The 22,481-nt window shown below is 42.1% G+C and overlaps 1 protein-coding gene across 1 annotated transcript in view; it reads left to right on the top strand.

The window, feature by feature from the left end:
- Nucleotides 1–8,458: 8,458 nt before the first annotated feature.
- Nucleotides 8,459–22,481, top strand: part of LOC144680102 (collagen alpha-1(XXII) chain-like) — a 169,111-nt gene continuing 155,088 nt past the window's right edge. The window contains exon 1 of the mRNA XM_078541248.1: nucleotides 8,459–9,185. Coding sequence (XP_078397374.1) covers nucleotides 8,546–9,185 — 640 coding nt within the window. The 5' untranslated portion in view covers nucleotides 8,459–8,545. The remainder of the gene's footprint in view (nucleotides 9,186–22,481) is intronic.

Here is a 22,481-nt window from a genome sequence, read left to right as displayed (position 1 = left end):
ACTTCCTTATGTACTCTGGGATGTAGATTATCAGGCCCTGGGGATTTATTGGCCTTCAATCCCATCAATTTCCCCAACACCATTTCCCTACTAATACTGATTTCTTTCAGTTCCTCCCTCTCACTGAACCCTGTGTTCCCCAGCATTTCTGGTATGGTATTTGTGTCCTCCTTTGTGAAGACAGAAACAAAGTGTGTATTTAGTTGGTCAGCCATTTCTTTGTTCTCCATTGTAAATTCCCCTGTTTTTGACTGTAAGGGACCTACATTTGTCTTCACCAATCTTTTTCTCTTCACATACCTATAGAAACTTTTACAATCAGTTTTTAAGTTCCACGCAAGCTTACTCTCATACTCTATTTTCCCCTTCTTTATCAATCCCTTGGTCCTCCTTTGCTGAATTCTAAACTGCTCCCAATCCTCAGGTCTGTTGTATTTTTTTAGCCAAACTGTGTGCCTCTTCCTTGGGTCTAATACGATCCCTAATTTCCCTTGTAAGCCATGGTTTGGCCACCTTTCCTGTTTTACTTTTGCACCAGACAGGAATAAACAATTGTTGCAATTTACCCATGCGCTCTATGAATGTTTGCCATTGCCTATCCACCATCATCCCTTTAAGTAACGTTTCCCAATCCATCATAGCCAACTCGAGCCTCATACTATCGTAGTTTCCTTTATTAACCCTAGTTGAGGACCCTAATCTCAGAATCAACTACATCACTCTCCATCTTGATGAAGAATTCTATCATATTATGGTTGGTCATCCCCAAGGGGCCTCGCACAACTAGATTACCAATTATCCCTTTCTCATTACACAATACACAGTCTAGGGTGGCCTGTTTTCTGGTTGTTTCCTCAACGTATTGGTCCAGAAAACCATCCCGTATACACTCCAGGAATTCCTCCACTACAGTATTGTTACGAATTTGATTTGCCCAATCTATATGCAGATTAAAGTCACCCATAATTACTGATGTTCCGTTATTGCATACGTCTCTAATTTTCTGTTTAATGCCATTCCCAACATCACCACTACAATTTGGGGGTCTATATACAACCCCCGCTAACGTTTTTCCCCTTTAGTGTTTCTCAGCTCTACCCATACAGATTCCACATCATCGGAGCTAATATCTTTCCTCACTAGTGCGTTAATTTCCTCCTTAACTAGCAATGCAGCTCCATCGCCTTTTCCTTTTTGTCTGTCCTTCCGAAATACTGAATATCCCTGGATGTTCAGTTCCCCTCCCTGGTCACCCTGCAGCCATGTATCCATAATCCCGACTATATCATACCTGTTTACATCTATTTGCGCAGTTAATTCATCCACTATATTGTGAACGCTCCTTGCGTTAAGGCAGAAAACCTTAAGGCTTGTCTTTTTCACATTACTTGTCCCATTCCCGCAATTTTTCACTGAGGCCCTGTTTTATTCTTGCCCTTGATTTCTCTGCCTATCACTTTTCTTATTCCCTTTTCTGTCTTTTGTTCTTGTCCTTGATTCCCCCTCCTCTGACTCCTTGCATTGGTTCATATCCCCCTGCCATTTTAGTTTAAACCCTCCCCAGCCACTCGAGCAAATATTCCCCCTAGGACATCAGTCCCGGTCCTGCCCAGATGTAACCCGTCCAGTTTGTACTGGTCCCACCTCCCCCAGAACTGGTCCCAATGTCCCAGGAATCTGAAACCCTCCCCCTCACGCCATCTCTTCAGACACGTATTCATCCAATATATCCTGGTATTTCTACTCTGACTAGCACGTGGCACTGGTAGTAATCCTGAGATCACTATCGTTGAGGTCCTACTTTTCAACTTACTTCCTAATTCCCTATATTCTGCTTTTAGGACCTCATCCCTTTTTTTAACCTATGTCGGTTATACCAATGTGTACCGCAGCCACGGGCTTTTCACCCTTCCCCATCAGAATGTCCTGTAGCCGCTCTGAGACACCCTTGACCCTAGCACCAGGGAGGTAACATACCATCCTGGAGTCTCGTTTGTGGCCACAGAAACGCCTATCTATTCCCCTTACAATTTAATCCCCTATACCTATTTCATTTCCACACTTTTTACTCCTCCCATGTGCAGCAGGGCCAACCATGGTGCAACAAATTTGGCTGTTAATACTTTCCCGTGAGAGGCCATTCCCCTCAACAGTATCCAAAGTGGTATATCTGTTTTGCAGCGGAATAGCCACAGAAGATTCCTGCACTGCCTGCCTAGTCCTCTTGCTCTGCCTGGTGGTCACCCGTTCCCTTCCTGTCTGTGGACTGTTAGCCTGCTGTGTGACCACCTCTCTATATGTGCTATCCACGATATTCTCCACCTCACAGATGCTCCACAGTGTCCCCAGCCACCACTCCAGCTTCGAAACCCAGGCTTCCAGGAGCTGCAGCTGGAGACACTTTCCGCACATATGCTGGCCCCGGACACTGGAAATGTTCCTGGCTTCCCACATAGAGAAGGAGGAGCACACCACAGCTTTGAGCTCTCCTGCCATGACTTACCCCTTTAAATTGAATTCAACCTTTTGGAAGATACTTAATATCAAATAATATCAATTACTCTAGGGCCCTTCTTCCCTGCTCCTCGTTGTTACAGAATATAGCCCTTACAAATGATGAACCACAAAATAAGACCTTAAAAACTATAAGCAATAAAAGTAGTAATTACTTACCCAACTGTGCTCACAGTACTCAAAGGATCACCTCGTTCCCTTCTCTCTGAGCTCCCAAAGCAGCACTCCAGTGCAGACTGTGATACTGACTGCAGGACACTCTTCTCAGACTGCTGCACAGTGATGCTGACTGTAGGACACTCTTCCCAGACTGCTTCACAGTGATGCTGACTGTAGGACACTCTTCCCAGACTGCTTTACCACGATGTTGACTGCAGGACGCTCTTCTGTGCTACCAGTCACAGAAAACAATATCTATTCCCCTGGCTATACTGTCCAATGTCACTGACCTTACCTCTATTTGATTCCTTGCGCTTTTCAGCGGCATCCTTCTGTTTCTGAAGTGCATCACGCAAGCGCACATGAATGGTTTCCTGCACCATGGTGCTATCAGTTTGCCCATCCACTAGGCAGACCTTGTTCTCATCCATGAAGTTGGCAAGCTCCTGGTGCCCTTTTGTTGAAGTCAAAGGCTGAGGTTCCTCCATCACTGAAAGAAGTTATCTGGTAATGATCATATTGCTGTTTGTGGGAGCTTGCTGTGCAGTAACTGGCTACCATGTTTCCTAAAGTACAACAGTGGCTACACTTCAAACATACTTCAATGGTTGTAAAGGACTTTGTGGTGGCCTGAAGATGTCAGAACAAATATAAATTCTCTTTCTTTCTTTCTGCCATTCCTAGGCTGAAACTGGGGATGTATAAAACAAGGTCTTTGATGATGTGTGGATAGCTTGTTTAAATCTCACAGCTGTGGGCCATTGCCATACACACCTTAACCCTGGGCTCAGTCCATGTTTGTTCATTTAATACATTTTCTCAAAAGACGAAAGCTGCAGCAGGTTTTACTTTGTCACGGAAACACCTCTTTACCCAGAGGTGTGCCTAATAACAGGGTACTGTATAGGCAGGACAGTTGATAGACTGAACTCAGCTGTGTTCATTCAATAAACTGCAATGGTGTTATTTATTGTGAATGACATGCCAGCTGGAACATAAATTTAGCCTTCTTCAGAATGATGGGTAGCCTGTGGCTTTTAGCCATAGTTTCATCATAGTTGGTAATGGTCTTCCAATGTGTGGTGCCACAGAATGCAATCACCAGCAAACACCATTGAATGAATGATAGGTTGTTTAGTCATGATACTTGTTTGTAGTCTGCAAAAGTTGATTAGCCCTCTCCCTGGAAACTATCTCTGAGGCTGAACTATTTGCTACCTTGGTGTCATATTTGACCTCGAAATAAGCTTCTGACTACATAGCCATGCCATCGCTGAGACTGCCTATTTCAACCTCTGTAAAATTGTCTTACTCTGCCACTGCTGAAACCCTCACCCAAGTCTTTGTTACCTCCAAGCTTGACTATTCCAATGTACTCCTGGCAGGCCTCCCACATTTTACCCTATAGGCTGAATATTACGGAGTGGGGGGCTGCGGACGGCTGGCTCCCACCAGAAGGAAAGTCGGCGTGGATCTGACCCACTCCATGCCAGCCGGTTGGCAGCCATAATATGTTGTGGGCGGGCTAAACAAGGGTTGTGCGAGACTTGCACCCCTCACTGGGGAGGAAGTCCCACCCTTAGCCAGCTCCATCAGTCCCGATAGCGCCAAGGGGGTGTTAGTGGGCACTGCCGGAACTGCAATGAGAAACAAGAAGGCCCAGGGATCCTGAATCAGGTAAGTCCAGGGTCTTGGGATGGAGGGTCTGAGCAGGTTAGGAAGCGGGTGCGGAGGTGTGGGAATGATGGGTTTCAGGCTGCAGGTGGGTAGGAAGAAGCGGGTGTTCTATCTTAGGGGGCCGTCCCTCCTCCCCCAATCCACAAATGGCAGCCCCCAAAGATAGAACTCTCCTCTTCCTTCCCACCCTTTGAAGAATTTATTTTAAAAATCATGCTGTCTATTCCCGCCCAGCTGCCCACACCAAATGTTTATGGCACGGGCAGCGTATTATCAGGGTCAATTAGCTTGTTAACAAGGCTAATTGACCCTTGATTACCGACTTAAATAGGTCATCTGTCGTGTGGGAATGAGCTTGGGGTTGGGTGGGAAGGTGGTGGGGTGGGGACCCACGCTATTTTACATGCCCCCCCACTGCCAAAAATACACCTAGCAGGGAAGTTCATGCAAAATTCCACTGCCTGTGTCCTTATTCACACCAAGTTCTATTCACTTATCACGCCTGTATTTGCTGACCTACATTGACTCCTGGTTAAGCATATCTCTATTTTAAAATTCTCATCCTTGTTTTCAAATTCCTCCATGACCTCACCCCTCTCTATCTCTGCTATCTCCTCCAGCCCCAGAGTCTATGTGGGTAGGTGATGGAAGGAGATGGGAGGTGATGGCACAGTGATATTGTCACTGGACTAGTAATCCAGAGACCCAGGAATCCCGCCACGGCAGATAGTGGAATTTGAATTCATTAAAAAGCTGGAATTAAAAGTTTAATGATGACCATGAAACCTTTGTTTATTATTGTAAAAACCCATCTGGTTCACTAATGTCCTTTAGGAAAGGAAATCTGCCATCCTTACCTGGTCTGGCCTACATGTGACTCCAGACCCACAGCAATGTGGTTGACTCTCAAATGCCCTCTGAACAGGGGCAATTAGGGATGGGCAATAAATGCTGGCCTAACCAGCGTGCTCACATCCCATGAATGAATAAAGAAAAAAAATCTACATTCCTCTAATTCTGGCCTCTCAAACACCCCAACTTTAGTTGCTCCACTATTGGTGGTCCTGTCTTCAGCTGCCAACTTTGGAATTCCCTTTCTAACTTTCTCTGCCTCTCTACCTCTTTTTTCCTCTTTTAAAACACTCCCTCTTTGACCAAGCTTTTGATCGTCTGCCTAAAATCTCTTTATGAGGCTTGGTGTCAAATTATGCTTATAATGCTTGGGGTATTTTACTACACTGAAGGCACTACATAAATAAAGTTGTTGACTTCCTTCAGCATGGCCAGAGAATAGGTCAAGTAAGTTATATTTGACTGCGTTGGTGGTAGAGAACGTATCCGATATTGCCAAATTTAAAACTCCTCTCTCACACATCCCATCATGCATTTTTGAATAAAATTAATCAATTTGCCAGCACAACCATGATGCCTTTCTTGGTTTTGGCTGAGTACCATTTACAATGATACAGCTAAGTACTTGCTCAATTCCCTTAGTCTTCTTAGCATGCAGCTTTGTATGCAGCTTCTTTCAACTTTGTCTACCAGCTTCTAGTCCACTATTACTGACATGTTACTGTGACAGCCTCCATGAATATCCAGACACAAAGTTGATTCATTTCCAGTTTTGTTATGGTCATGACAGCATTTTGATAAAGATGAGAGATGATGCCAAGAAACACCTTAAACCAGATTTGGGATTGGTCTATTCAACAGCCGGCTTCATAGATTGCACAAGTACCACTTACAACGTGCTGGCTCAATTCCCTTAGTCTTCTTAGCTGTGGGTGGTTGTTTTATCCAACCTCTATGGACAAATGGAGTTCTGCTCCGGATCCCATATTTCAAGGTTGTAGGCCACCACTCGCTCAACCATTGACACTGTTTCCCCCTCCCAAGTCGCCACCATTCCCCCTGATCCAACTTCCAATCTGTCTTCCCCCCCGCCTCCAATTCCCTTTTGACCTCAGTTTCCCCCTCCCCAACCCTCACTTAACTGAGTACCTGTGCGATCCTTGCAACAGCCAAATCTTCACTGGCTCTTCGCCAGCTGGTTCATCATGCCATGATAGCTTGATATTAATAAGGCCTGAGGTTCAATATCAGGGATACCTTGGGTTTCAGCTTTCAGAAGCAGGGATCATGTCCTGTGCACCCCTATCATTACCCGTCCCCAACTTTGCGAGTGCTTAAAAACAGGCAGCTCAAATATTCTGAACACTGGCCAGCATGCTGATCATTTATTTTCAAGACCTTTTTAATCCCAATTTTCCGAAATCTAACTATTACTTCCTCATTTGCACTGGAAGGAAAAATGAAAACGGAACCTTAGATTCATGAATACATTTATTACACCTTCACCAATTGCTGGTAGTGCTAACGCTGATGGAAGGCAAAAAAATAAAACCAAGAGATTTGTCTAATCTACTTTTCTATTCTTTTCAACATTGGTGTCAGTCCTTCATTGTGGTTACTGAGAAAAAAAATCTCACCTGCATATCTGTTAAAGCACTGGGGAGAAAAAGAAACTCCAAGAGAAGGTCTGTCATGGGCCAGTTCTTTTAATATTCAACAGCAGATTGGCAAGTTTCCCAGGCCAAGATTCTGATTAGCTTTTTAAAAATCAGTACCAGTTGGGGCTAGATTCTGTTAGGAAAGGAATTAATGTTTAAAAATGTGGTGTGAGTTGAACGTTATCCTTTAGAAACAATTTGTGGCTGCATTTGAGTTCATGTCAACAGTCTTCAGTATTTTAACATTCTGCAAAACGTGGTATAGTTCTGCACCAATGTATGCAATTATTTCACCCAAAAGGTCACAGAGCAAGCGTAGATAGGCTGAAAGATTACCCTCATCAATCACCAATCCTCCTATTTACTGCCCAACTGCAGACAAGTTGAAAATAAAGCTCCACTAATGATTTTCTTGATAGAAACACTGCCTGATGTGTTACTGAGCTGTACAAATCAGAAAAGATCTTGGATTCAGTCACAGTCCATGTTAACCTCAGCTAAGATAAATGTACAAATGTGTAATCAAAGTTCCCTTGAGCTAGAGAAAGAAAAAAATCAGCCAAGGTTACAACGACTGATCATTGCCCAGTGCCCTCTGCTGCAAGATGTGCTTGTCTACCACACTGACAATCCAGGATCAAATATGAGGAATCGGCATCTTTGGGAGAGGAGGAAAGAAAATTTGGGAAAAATAGGGACTGAGCACTTAACGTAGGCTAACAGTTTAATGCCGTAGTGAGGGATGAAACGTTAATCTCAAACCTGCCTGCCCTCTCAGGTGAATGTAAAACATTTCCATGACAGTAATTGAACAAGAGCTGATGAGCACAGCAATATTTTTCCATCAACTGACTAATCCACTAATCAGTTTATTCACTGATTCATTGTATTACCATTTGTGGGAGCTTCCTCAGCACAGATTAGTTCCCTACATTACAACAGTGTGCTTCAAAAACACTCCATTGACTTTGGGACATACTGAAGTCATGAAAGGTGCTATATAAAGGCAAGTTTTGTGCTTTTATTGGAGCAAAGGTACAAAATATTGCAATGTGTAAACTGCATTGTTTGGCAAAGTGTCCCAAACATTTCTGCTGAAGTTTAGTCAAAGGTAGAAGTTCATCAATGGCTCAGGAGGGATAAGGGAATGCTGTGCTGCATTCCCCATGAACGGCTTAGTGCCACCGGCTGGGAGTCTCATGATACCAGACAGCAACAAAAAAATTCTACACTGAAACAAACTATTAGGAGCAAATTAACTACAATACATCCACAGACATTACAAAAATATCTACTTAGAGCTTAAAATAAAAACATAGAGCAGAACCCAGCAGAGCACATGTCTTCGTTTTGAATTGAAATCCTTACTTATATAAATTTACTGATTTAAATTTTACGGTGGAATACACTTTGAAAACCACTTGTGGAAGTCCTTTTTCACTCAGTAATCAACTTCCTGAATGAACATGAAAACAACTTCCTTTAATACTTCAGTCTGATGAGGGCAGGCTTTAACACACTGTAGAGTGAGGCTGGAACTGTGTATAATAACAGCCTTCAATTGTGTCATACATCACTTCAAGTGGATCTCCTTGCAAAACGAGCTCAAAGGAGCTAAGTGAAAGAACTAGGCTTTCCTTTATCTTTCTGGCATCCACTGTTTCGAGGCAGCATGTTGCAGTGAAATGCTTTGGGGAGCAGTGCTGATGTGTTTCAATGTGTACCATGTATTACCTGCTGACTCTGCTTCCTTTACAGGCTGCAAGAATGTCCACTATGACCTGGTCTTTCTGCTGGACACGTCCTACAGTGTGGGCAAGGAGAACTTTGAAAAGGTCAGGCAGTGGGTGGCCAATTTGGTGGGGACGTTTGATATTGGTCCAGATAGGACGAGAGTAGGGGTCGTAAGCTACAGTGACAAGCCTCACACCGAGTTCAACTTAGGCGCTTATGAGAACATAGAAGATATCAAGCAAGCTGCAGCAAGCATCAGGTACCGCCGAGGGAATACTGTAACTGGGGAGGCCATTGGCTATGTCACCTTGAACAGCTTCTCACAACAAGCAGGCGGAAGACCCAATGATCCGAACATTCAGAAAGTGGCAATTCTCTTGACGGATGGCAGAAGTCAGGATGAGGTGTTGCCGAATGCCACTTTGGCTCACTCCGCTGGCATCAGGCTCTTTGCTGTGGGGGTTGGTGATGCCCTTAAGGAGGAACTGGAGGAGATTGCCTCAGAACCCAAATCAGCTCACATGTTCCACGTTACAGATTTTAATGCCATAGACAAGATCCGAGGAATACTGCGACAAAGACTGTGTCAAAGTAAGTACCTACTATTTGTTATGTGGCAAAGCACATCGGGGAAGAAGATGTTGCCTGAGGGTTTTGGAAAAGCATTTAAATTCTTTTATATGATGGGCTTCATGTGCCTGTGAACGTTTTTTCATTCATGTTTAAATGTATGTAACTGCAATCATCCATGATATGAGGGAACTATGTCAATTTGCCTGAGGCAGAGAAACATATACGATTGGGTAAACAAATGCTATCATTGGTTACCAAGCTGAGTCCATATTATGTGAGATATTGTTGACCCTTTATCTGGTTTGTGCCTGAATTAAACCTTAGCAGTGAGATGCAGGTGCTAAATAAGTGCTCTGCTGCCTTCTGCCCCAGTTTGTTGTGGCAAAAAGTCACTCAGCTTTTCCACACAAGCAACTGATGGTTTAGGCTTGTTTGGAGATGGGACTGGGGCATGTATGGGCAGGGTGGGTGGTGGAGGTTGTGAATTTGGGTGGGGTGGAGGTCAGCAGTGGCTTGGAAAAATGCTCCTCCTTTGTTCCACAAAAAAACTTAATAAAAACTTTTCCAAGTGGCCCCCAGGGGTGCCTTTGATTGGGCTACTCGGCATCTGGAAGAACTGTCCCACCCCTTTCTCCATAAAGATCGCAAAGCTGGTGGATTTGCATAATTAAGCAGGGTTCCACCTGGTTTGAGCAGATGTGCTCAACTTCCATTGAAAAGCCTGCCTGAAATTTAAATCAGTCCATAAATTGGGTGTCCAAGGTCTCCACTGGATTTTCTTCTGCTAACCATCCATTTATCAGGTGAGATATACTGGGCTGCCAATTGAAAATCCATTCATGTGTTCCTTTAGATAGAAAGTTTGTCACTTCATTCATAGCTGTAAAATATTAATTAGCAAAACTACCAAGTAAGCAACAAAGATTATTTAATTCATCAAATTGACTTGTCTGAACTCCTGTGGATTTCTATATGTATGAGGGAAACCTAGATAAGCACACGAAGGATAAAGGAATAGAAGGATATGATGATAGGGTGAGATGAATTAAGGTGGGAGGAGGCTCTTATGAAGCACAAACACTGGCCTAGACCTGTTGGGCCAAGTAATTTGCCTCTATGCTATAAATTCAATGTAATGTGTGTTTCTGTTTGTGTCAGCACTTGCTGTCAAGCTAATGTACGGCCCCATTATAGCCGTTCTCCCTCCCAAAAAATGTTGCAATTCTCAGATCAGGGAATTTTTTTTTTAACACTATTATTCAACGGTGATGGAACATTTGTGGAGAAAATAGCTGGTATGTTTGACTGTTGTTCTGCAATTTTCGTCAGCAACAGTTCAAAATATATGATAGTATAAAACAAAAATGTGGATTCTTTTCACACTGGAATGACGTTTGCGCTCATGATTTGAGCAGAAATGTGGCAAATGAAAGTTTGCACTGCGAACCTGCAAGGTGCAAACTCATTTCCCTTGGACCCTGAAGGCTGGCAGCAATTTGCACTGGGAATATCTTTGGGGCTTCTCCCACTCCGGCACTGTCAATCTGCTGAAAGATTAGGGGTAGGTGGGAAACTCAATCTTTACAGAAGCAGGATTCATGCACTGAGCTTTGAGCAAACAGCAGCAGAGCAGCAGAAGCCCCAAAGTAATTAACCCCTGTGAATTTAATGCCATCGGATTGGGTTGGGTCTCGGATTCAGGCTCCAGTGGTGAAGATATTAGTGTCCCTAAGCCACTGAATGTAGCCAGTTGCCAAAAAAAAGAAGTCTCGTTCTGGCTGGTCCAGGATAAGTGAGGTGATCCGAAATATTTCTACCCATGATTTATTTTAAGAGCTGCACAGTCAAAGGAAAACTAATGACAGTTCTTTCCATTTTCACTGGAGGAAAACATTTAATTATTCATGAAACTAGCAAATGACTTGAAAGAAGTAATTAAAGGGCACCGTCTTCATCTCCAAGGCGATAGCAGAGGCAGGCCAGCCATGAATCATTTTTGACTCAATGATATCAGGCACATGGAGTGTGACATTCTCACAATCCACTGTTTTCATGTGGATTACTCCACACATCAGGTATTTGGCAAAGGAAGAAAACAGGTTTTCCAAATGTATTTTGATCAAGGCTGTGCCCCTTTAATTATTTTTGAACTCCGGCAAGCCGCTTGGGCCATGTGTATGCTGAATGCTCATTGCTGGACGAAAGAGGTGTAGTAAAAAGGCTATGATGTGAATCTTTGGTGTGAATCTAAAATTAGCCACTGAATGCTCAAGTTCTGCACAGTGTTACTGTCTTGGTGTTTTACAAGTTTAGACAATTCCTGAACTCCAGAATGTTTGAAGGACATGACACTAATCAGCTCTTATGAAGCATTAACACTGCCCTGGGCCCATTGGACCAAGTAGTTTGCCTCTATGCTATAAATTCAGTGTAATGTGTGTTTCTGTTTGTGCCAGCACTTGCTGTCAATCTAATTTCTCCCTCCCAAAAAAATGTTGCAATTCTCAGATCAGGGAATTATTTTTTTAACACCATTATTCGATGGTGATCTATCAAGCAGCTTATTTCTTTGTTTTATGCTTCAGGATTGCTGGTCTGGAACTCCCCAGGAACGGTATTTTCTGTACATATGAACATACGAATTAAGAGCAGGAGTAGGCCACTAAGCCCCTTGAGCCTGCTCCACCATTCAATAAGATCATGGCTGATCTGAATGTAACCTTAACCCCACATTCCTGCCTTCCCCTGATAACCTTTCACCCCCTTGCAAATCAAGAATCTATCTAGCTCTGCGTTAAAAATATTCAAAGACTCTTCTCCCACTGCCTTTTGAGGAAGAGAGTTCCAAAGACTCACGACCCTCTGAGAGAAAAAAAAACTCTCCTCATCTCTGTCTTAAATGAGTGACCCTTTATTTTTAAGGAGAGATCCCTAGTTCTAGGTACAAGAGGAAACATCTTCTCCACGTCCACCTTGTCCAGACCCCGCAGGATCTTAAAGGTTTCAATTAAATCCTAGTGGATTCCTGTAGAACCTCTATGACATCATAAACCCAGCCAATTGCATTATGAATGGGAAATAGAACCAATAATGTTTGCAGCTCAGAAGACCATTTGATCCATTGTTCCTCGCCGGCTCTATGCTGGAGCAATCCAAAACCAATCCTACTACTCATGCTCTGCCTATGTCCCAGTATTATTCTCTGCTTCAAATATGTATCTCTTTATTCCCTTAAAAGATTAAAATAGCAATCACCTCTACCTGAATCACTCTCTGTCGCAAGCATTCCATGTTCCAATAACACACTGTAGAAAGAAGTTTCTCTTAAACTAGGAGCATTTGGCCCTTCGAGCCTGCTCCGCCATTCAGTATGATCATTGCTGATCCTCTATCTCAGTGCCATATTCCTGCTTTCTCTCCATACCCCTTGATGCCCCTAATGTCCAAAAAAAATATCAATTTATTTCTTGAATATACTCAGCGAGCCGGCCTCCACAGCCTTCTGTGGTAGAGAATTCCACAGGTTGACCAATCTCTGAGTGAAGACATTTTTCCTCATCTCAGCCCTAAATGGTCTGTCCCATATCCTGTGACTGTGGCCCCTGGTTCTAGTCTTCCCAAAGGGGGTAATCATCCTCCCTGCATCTAATCTGTCCAGCCCTGTTAGAATTTTATACATTTCAATCGGATCCCCTCTCATTCTTCTAAACTCTAGTGAATACAGGCCCAGTCAAACCAATCCCTCCTCATACAACAGTCCTGACATCCCTGGTATCAGCCGAGTGAGCCTTCACTACACTCCCTCTATGGCAAGTATATCCTTTCATAGGTAGGGAAACCAAAACTGCACGCAATACTCCAGGTGTGGTCTCACCAAGGCCTTGTATAACTGCAGTAAGACTTCTGAACTCAAATCCTCTTGCAATGAAGGCCAACGTACCATTTGCCTCCCTAATTGCTTGCTGCACCTGCCTGTTTACTTTCATTGACTGGTGTACAAGGACACCCAGATCCCTTTGTACATCCACATTTCCCAATATATCACCGTTTAAATAATACTTTGCCAATCTGTTTTTTATACAGAAGCATATAACTTGACATTTATCCACTTTATACTGCATCTCTCATGTGTTTGTCTACACACACAACTTGTCCAAATGGCCCTGAAGCCTCCTTGCATCCTCCTCACAACGCCGCCCAATTTTGTGTCATCAGCAAAGTTGGCAATATTGCATTTGGTTTCCTCATCCACGTCATTTATATATATATCGTGAATAGCTGGGGCCCAAGCACTGATCCCTGCGGTACACCACTAGACACCGCCTGCCATCTGGAAAAAGACCCATTTATTCCCACTCTCTGTTTCCGGTCTGTCAACCAATTCTCAATTCATGCCATTATATTACCCCCAATCCCATGTGCTTTAATTTTTCCCACTAGCTTCCTATGTGGGACCTTATCAAAAGCCTTCTTGAAATCCAAATGCACCACATCCACTGGTTCTCCCTTATATATTCTACTAGTTAGATTCTCAAAAAACTCCAGTAGATTAGTTAAGCATGATTTCCCTTTCATAAACCCATGCTGACTTTGCCTAATCCTGTTAATGCTTTCTAAGTGTTCTGTTATGAAAGATTCTAGCATTTTCCCCAGTACTGATGTTAGGCTTACTGGTCTGTAATTCTCTGTTTTTTCTCTTCCACCTTTTTTAAATAGTGGGGTTACATTTGCCACCCTCCAATCTGTAGGAACTGCTCCACAATCTATAGAATTTTGGAAGATGACCACCAATGCATCCAATAATTCCAGGGCCACTTCCTTTAGTAGTTTGGGATGTAGATTATCAGGCCCTGGGGATTTTTCAGCTTTTAACCCCATTAGTTTCTCTAGCATCATTTTTTTTTTACTGATACTGATTTTCTTCAATTCCTCCCTCTCACTAGACCCTTGGTGCCCTAACATTTCTGGGAAATTGTCTGTGTCCTCTTTCATGAAGACAGAACAAAAATATGCGTTCAATTCTTCTGCCATTTCTTTGTTCCCCATTATAATTTCCCCAGTTTCTGACTGTAAGGGACCTACATTTGTCTTTGCTAATCTTTTTCTCTTCACATATTTATAGAAGCTTTTACAGTCAGTTTTTATGTTCTTTGCAAGTTTACTCATACTCCATTTTCCTCTTCTTGATCAATCTTTTTGTCCACTTTTGCTTAATTTAAACTGCTCCCAGTCTTCAGGCTTGCTGCTTTTTATGTCAATGTTATATGTCTCCTCTTTGGATCTAATACTATCCCTAATTTCTTTTGTAATCCATGGTTGAGCCACCTTTCCTGTTTTATTTTTGCGCCAGAGAGGAATAAATAATTATTGTAATTCATGCATACATTCCTTAAATATTAGCCATTGCCTATCCACCGTCAGCCCTTTTAGTAAGGTCCCTGAATCCATTATTGCCAACTCGCGCCACATACCCTCATAGTTCCCTTAATTTAGATTCAGGAACATAGTTTCAGATTCAACTTCTTCACTCTCCATCCTAATGATCAATTCTATCATTTTATGGTCACTCTTCCCCAATTAACAAGATTGTTAATTAATCTTTTCTCATTGCACAATACCCAGTCTGGGATAGCCTGCTCTCTAATTGGTTCCTCAACATATTAGTCTCAAAAACCATCACGTTCACACTCCAGGAAATCTTCCTCCACAGTATTATTGCTAGTTTGGTTTGTCCAATCTATATGTAGATTAAAGTCACCCATGATTACTGTTGTACCCTTATTGCACGTGTCTCGAATTTCCTGTTTATTGCCTTCCCTTACATCTCCCTTACTGTTTGGGGGCCTATAGACAACCCCCACCAACATTTTCTGCCCCTTGGTGTTTCTTATCTCCACCCAAACAGATTCCACATCATGATTTTCTGAGCCAGTATTCTTCCTCACTATTGCATCGATTTCCTCCTTTACTAACAGTGTCACCCCATCTCCTTTCCCTATTTGTCTGTCCTACCTAAATATTGAATACCTCTGGATGTTCAGTTCCCATCCTTGGTCACCCTGCAGCCACACCTCCATGATTGTAACGATATCATAACTGTTTATATGTACTTGTGCTGTTAATCCATCTATCTTATTGCGAATGCTCCATGCATTAAGATACAATGCCTTTAGACTTGTTTTTTTAACCTTTTTAGTCAGCGTAGCTTTATTTTGCACTATGAACCCCATTTGTTTTTCGTCCTTGTTTTTTCTGCCTTCCACTTTTGCTTCTTATTTTCTGTCTTTCGTTTTTAGCCTTGTTTCCCCCTCCTCTGTCTCCCTGCTCAAGTTCCCACCCACCTGCCATTCTAATTTAAATCCTCCCCAACAGCACCAGCAAACACCACCCCCCCTACCCCTGGGGACATTGGTCCCAGTCTTGCCCAGATGCAAGCCGTCCTGTTTGTACTGGACCCATCTCCCCCAGAACCGGTCCTAATGTCCCAGGATTCTGAATATCTCCATTCTACACCATTTCTTCAGCCACGTATTCATCTGATTTTTCCTGTTATTTCTACTCTCGCTAGCATGTGGCACTGGCAGTAATCCTGAGATTACGCCCTTTGAGGTCCTTCTTTTTAATTTACGTCCTAACTCCCTATATTCAGCTTGTAGGATCTCATTCTTTTTTTAACCTATGTAATTGGTACCAATATGTACCATGACCACTGGCTGTTCGCCCTCCTCCTTCAGAATGCCCTGCAGCCTCTCCAAGACATCCTTGACCCTGGCACCAGGGAGGCAACACACCATTTTGGAGTCTCTTTTGTAGCCGCAGAAATGCCTGTCTGTTTCCCCTTACTATTGAATCCCCTATCACTATAGCCCTGCCACATTTCTTCCTCCCCTCATGTACAGCAGAGCCACCCGTGGTGCCACGGACTTGGCTCCTGCTGCTTTCCCTTAGAAGTCGTCTCCCCCAACAGTATCCAAAACGGTATATCTATTAGAGAGGGGGACAGCCACAGGGGGCTCCTGCACTACCTGGCCACCTTCTACTCTGCCTGGTGGTCACGCATCCCCTTTCTGCCTGTTCAGTCTTTAGCTGCGGTATGACCACCTCACTGAATGTGCTGTCCACTACAATCTCAGCATCGCAGATGATCCATAGTGAATCCACCCGCAGCTCCAGCTCCAGCTCTGAAATGCAGTTAGCCTTAAAGTCTCTCCTCGCTCTTTCAGTGATCATTTTAAATTGATGGCCCTTCATTACTGACTCCTCAATCAGAGGAAATGTCTTTCCTTATTCACTTTATCAAAACCTTTATAATTAAAAAAAACACACTTCCATTGAATCCTTTCCTAATTTGCTGCTCTAATGGAGCTAATTCCCATTTCATAAATCTTGTGATATGGGGGCCATGGGAAAAGCTACAATTATTGCCCACTTCCATTGCCCTGACACGGTGCTGGTGGTGGGCATTAAGCATTAACTGATGCAGTCCTTGTGATGATGGTGCACCCACAATGGTCTCCAGCAGAGAGTTCCAGCATTCTGACTGCCAATAAAGATACGGCAATAAACATCCAAATCGGGATAATGGCATTCCTACAAAATTACTCCTCTTGTTCTTCTGAATGGTAGAAGTCACAGGTGAGGGAGGTGCCATTGAAGTAAACTAGGTAGGTTGCAGTAGTGTGTCTTGCAGATGGTGCATACACCATCTCCATAAATGCCAGGGTGTATTGGTATTGAGTAGGTATTGAGTCCTAGTAGTGGTGCCAGTCAAGTGAACTGTTGTGTCCTGAATGTAAAGTGTTGTTGAGCTGCACCCGTCCAGGTGAGTGGGGAATATTCTAGAACAGCCTTGAATTAGGTTAGTAGTTGACTTGAGGTTTTTCAGCTTGATGACACCCTGGTGAATCTACGCCGCTTGTCCTCCATGGCTTTAATATCCTCCCATAATAGAGGTACTAAAATTGCACGCCGTACTCCAATTTTAACCTACCTTTTTAACCTTTATCATTTGCTATTTCAATCTAAACCCCAATTTGTAAAACCCAAAATGCTATTAAGCTATCTTGTGACTTCATGTGCCTTCATTCAGATTTCTATATTTGAATCTTCAGTCTCATTGTCCATCCACACCATTTAACATCTTTCTTTTGTTTATATAACTTTCATGATTACGTTTTCCTCCCAAATTACTCCATTTTAATTTATTAACTTCATTGTCTACGTATCTGCCTGGTCTGCTAACCTGCCTATATTTCCCTGAAGTCTTTATACAGTCTAAACCACCTTTTGTGTCATCAGTAAAATTCAGGATTGAACTCCTCATGCTCAATTCCAAATCATCCATTTACAGGTAGGAATGCAGGTAAAAAGAATCCCTATGGGTAATCTATTATCCATTTCCCATCAACATGAGAAGGAAGTGGAGATTCAGGAGTTTCACTCGACGAAGAAAGGATGAGTTTTTATTTTACACAGAGGAATTTTAGAACATGCATTACCTTACTACTAGTGGATATTGTGGCAAAGATTATGACATCACTTAAAATAAAATTGAAAAGAATACTTGAAAAAGCACAAGTTAAAAGGATATGGATAAAAAATGTGATTCATTTGCTTTAGGTGAAGAACTTGAGTCAGCATAATCACAATGTCCTTCTGGGCTGGAATTTCTATTATCCTAATGGATACTAATAGAATAGCACGGGACTGACATCTGGAAGCAGATGCTACCTAAGATGCTTAGATAATAAATCTGTATCCAATTAACCCTATCCCCTGCTCTTTTCCCATGGCCCTGTATTTTTCCTTCCTTCAAATATATTTGTATAAGATAATGGACAGTTTTGCTTTAACAGAAGGGAAATTAACATTTGACATTTTCAGGTGTTCGAACAGGAAACTTTACCTGGTTTTGAAAAAGCTTCAGTCATCTGATAGAATTCAGTTGTTAAACATTATAACTGATCTTACCTAAAAACCCAGATATTGGCCCAACATAATTTTTTAAAGAAAATCATGCTTTGCTTTCTGATAAATCTAAGTTGTGCATGATCAAGAATGAACATCAAGCTGCCTGCTAGTAAAAAAGGACAGCTGATCATTTATGACATACTTTGTCATGCATCTGTGGTTATTGTTCACCTCAGTGACCACCACCTATCTCACACATATGCCAACATACCTTGAGATCGTTCATGAAGCATTGTCCATTTTAATCATTGCAACTCAAGTAACATCTGTGCCTTTGACTGCTGACAGCCGCCAGGCTGTTGACACTCAGCACTTGACTTGTGAGCAAAGCTTGCCTGAGTTTGGTGTAGACAGTCATTCACAACATAAAGATTGCCAGGGCCAAAGTTAGAGATTTGCCTTAATGTATCTTGGCACAAGAATTTTTCTTTTAAAAGCATGAATAATTTGATGTAGTAGCGGAATTGATATTTAAATTTCATAGTCGATTATTTTTTGTTCCCCAACATACAGCTTTAACAACAATGGAAAACTCATATAACTGGTTGTGCTCTCTCCCACCTCCAGCCCCCCACCCCTGCTCCGTGCCCCCAACCCCACCCGTCACCATTCCACTTCCTCCCAGCCCCTCACCCAACTACTAGGCGAAAAGGAATTAAATTAACAAATGACCTCAGCCTCTGGCAGCTATCTTTGCTGGCTGTGAGGGAGGGAACATCATTATTTCTGACAGCCCATGTTTAGTGAAACATGCCTCTCTCGGTATACCACCATTTAACTTAAAGGGACAAATATGGGTAACAAAGACAGTGTGCTGGGCCAAATTCAGATTTTTAAAATTTAATTGAGGAAGTTTCAATAGGAATCAATTTGGATATGCACTTTCTCATTCTTAATTTGAAGGATGCATCCGTTACAATTTTGAGACTTTATTCCAGCTTTTTCCCTCAATCAGTGATAAACACTGTTATTCAAGGCTTGGTTGAACATGAACCTTTGTTAATAAATTGGCATAAGCCTCCTCACATTCTTCTGATGGTAGAAAATTGAATCCACTATGAGGCTGTATAAGTCAGATTATAAACTGCAAACCAGTTGTATTAAGAGTAAAAGTTAAATGATAACATGAAGCCAGTACAACAGATTGTCCTTGGTTACAGAATGTCTAATTTACAGCATTTTAAGGAGGTTTAAGTGAGCGATTCTGTAACCATTTAAGGAAGAGTTGCCATGATGTGGGGACTTTAAGATCTTTCTCAATGGATGAATCTAAATAGAGAAACACTGCGATCTTCTGGTATCAGAAATAACTATTAAAGCTGCAATACTTGGGTGCAGTGACACTTTTCTAACTGTTTTATTCAGTCTTGGGATGTGGGGGACATGACTGAATTGGTTGTTCTTCAGGAGACAGTAGTGCTGGGAAATCTCTGTCTACAGCAGGGTGGCCCTGAATGACCAAAGTCAGCAAAAATGGTTTAAATAGAAGGGTTGGAGAAATAAGGAGGCAGGAGCAACCCCACTCAGGTCTTCTCCCTAAGCTGCTTGTCCTCAGTTCTGCGAGAAAATGTGTTTATAGCATACAAAGGGTCGGCTTGTCATGTGACCTTCCTTCTCCAACTGCCAGGGGATTTAAAAATAAGACATTATCTGTGTGTTCCAAAGTTGAAGCTAACTTAGCCAGGCTCCTATTGTCTAAACGATTAGACTTAATGGCCCGTCTCCAACAGTTGAATACCTCAGGTGATTGCTGTAGATGCCTTGCTAATGAGGCAAGAGATGTGAGTCGTTCACACTCCCCTCAAGTCATTATCTTGATGGGTTTTGCATACAGAGTGACCTCAATCTAATGAATTGGAATATGGAAAGTATGACAATGCAAAGTGGGGTTGGCCATCTTAGGCTGTGTGTTCAAATCACTTTGATCTCTCGGTTTTTAAAAGGTCTGTCTTTAAAAGTTCAATTCAGGTTTCCAGCCAGATTAAAAACATTTTTTGGTATTAAGCACATCTTTATGGCACCCTGTAAAGGTGATAAGATTCCTTCTCTAAGGGATATTAATTGGGTTTTTACAATAATCGGACAGCTTCATGGTCACTTTTACTGACACCAGCGTTTTATTTCCAGATTTTTTCAAACTAAATTCAAAGTCTGAAATTGTCATGGTAGGAATTTAACTCATGTTCTGTGTATTATTATACCTTGATTATACATTTCACATTTTCTTTACCTTTTATTTGAAATCAGTTTTCTACCCTGTCAAAAGTGAAAAATTTCCCCTTTAACCTCAAATTATTATTTTCTGCAAAATTCACTTCAGTCTTTTTATCTAGACAGTAAATGAAAGAGAATGTGACTTTGCATTGTTACTTCCTGGTTGAAATTTGAAAATCTCAGCAACCATGAGGAAGAAGAGCATTAGGACACAATACAGCAAACCAGTGAAATTTGGAAGAGGCAGAAGTGTTATAGCACTTTGGATAGGAAGGAAGAAAGCATTGAGATTTGGCCAGAGACCGGTGGGAGAGCATCGATTGTCAGCAGGGAGAGAAAGCTACAGAAAAGACTATTTTTACCCTCAGGGTGTTGAGACTAATAATTGTTTGTCATGTTCAGAATAAGGCTGTAATACCAAGTGATGGAAGTTATGTTACAGCTGTACAGAGTCCTGATGAGACCCCATCTGGAGTATTGCATTCAGCTCTGTGTACGGCATCCCAGCAAGGATATATTAACCTTGCAGCGCAGATTTGCCAGAGTGATACTGGGCTAAAAGGGTTAAATTGTAAAAACAAGTTGCATAGACCAGACTTATATTCCTTTGAATATAGAAGATTAAGGAGTGACATGACTGAGGTGTTTGACGTTGATTAAACGACTTGATAGAGTAGATAGAGGGAAATTATTTTCTCTGGTGAGAGAGTCCAGAATAAGGGATAAGTCCTTAAAATTGGAGCTAGGCATGGTGTCAGAAAGCACTTCTTCATACAATGGGTGCTGGAAATCTGGAACTCTCACTGTCAAAATGCTGTTGAAGCTAGGTCAATTGAACATTTTGGAACTGAGATTGATTGATTTTATTAGACTAGGTTATTAAATATTTCAGAACAAAGGCGGGCAGTTGGATTTAAGATACACATCAACCACGATCTAATTAATGTCAGATTATGCTTGAGGGGCTGAATGGTCTATTCCAGTTTGATTGTTCCTAAAAGTTAGGGTAGGAGGGTAGAGCTCTCTCTAACTGAATGTCCTTTTTCATTCTGAGCCTGTTAAAAACTTTCCAATTATGTCTATAAATTTATGATTGGAGAGGAACTGTATCGCTGGCAGATGAAAGTAATTTTGTGTGGGTACAGACTTACTGCTGTCCAATAACATAATGTAGGAACTGTAATGATCCCATTGCAGAGCCCTGAGGGATAACCCAATCAATCATGTTAGTGTCAGATGGTGACCCTTCAACGGAAACCATTTGATGTCACGTCTAAAAGATATGCTTGGAATACTTTCAGTAGTGAGTTTCTCTGTTTGGAGACGAAAGTAATTTGTATTGTACCAAAGGTCATGGCATATCAGGAGTGTTAGAATACATTACAGAAGTTATAATAGGATACTTAATAGATCAAGCAGATGCCATTTGACGCTCAAAAAAAGGGGTTGTAAGTTGAGGTCTCTGGGTTGCCTGTTACACAAAAAAAAGCCTTCTTCATCTTTACAACAGCATGTAAGTACTGAACTTTGATCCCTACATGCCCTTGACTCTAACTCTATCAGGCTGTGCTCCCAGATTAGATCTTGTGCTGTATAATGACAACACCCGCTTCAATTCTGAGCTGAGCATTTTAGATCAAATCCAGTTGTTGTCAAGATTGCTTTTTTCAACCTGCAGAACATTACCTGCTTTTGCCTATATTTCTCGTCCTCCATTTTAAAAATCCTAGCCTATTACTTCATTACTTTCTCAGTTGCTTTGCCACTATCTGCCTGGCCCATTCCTTCTCCTGATTTCTGTCTATCTCTAGCAAATTGACTTCAATATCCCTTTCTTAACTTTCTTATAGGGCAACAGTCTCACTGCACCCTGAATAAGCAAGCTTTCCCAGCCTTAAGTTTATACCTGAATTCTCCATTTCTTTGGCTTCAGATAATTGTTTCTTTCCTGCTCACAGGATCACCGATCAGCCTGAATTTTTCAATTCTCTCCAAAATCTTTTTCCTTTGCTAATTCCCTTACTGCAAGACCACTTCCCCTTTCTCTGACCCTATCTTTAGGCTCCCTCATTTCCCCTCCCAAATTATTTTTCCTGCTTGGTATCCATTTTTCCACTTTGCAAGGTGCCT

This window comes from Cetorhinus maximus, chromosome 4 (genome assembly GCF_964194155.1).
Source record: "Cetorhinus maximus chromosome 4, sCetMax3.hap1.1, whole genome shotgun sequence".
In the NCBI taxonomy this organism is placed as follows: Eukaryota; Metazoa; Chordata; class Chondrichthyes; order Lamniformes; family Cetorhinidae; genus Cetorhinus; species Cetorhinus maximus.
Note: the sequence above shows the minus strand (reverse complement) of the source record. Positions and strands in the feature narration are given on the sequence as shown.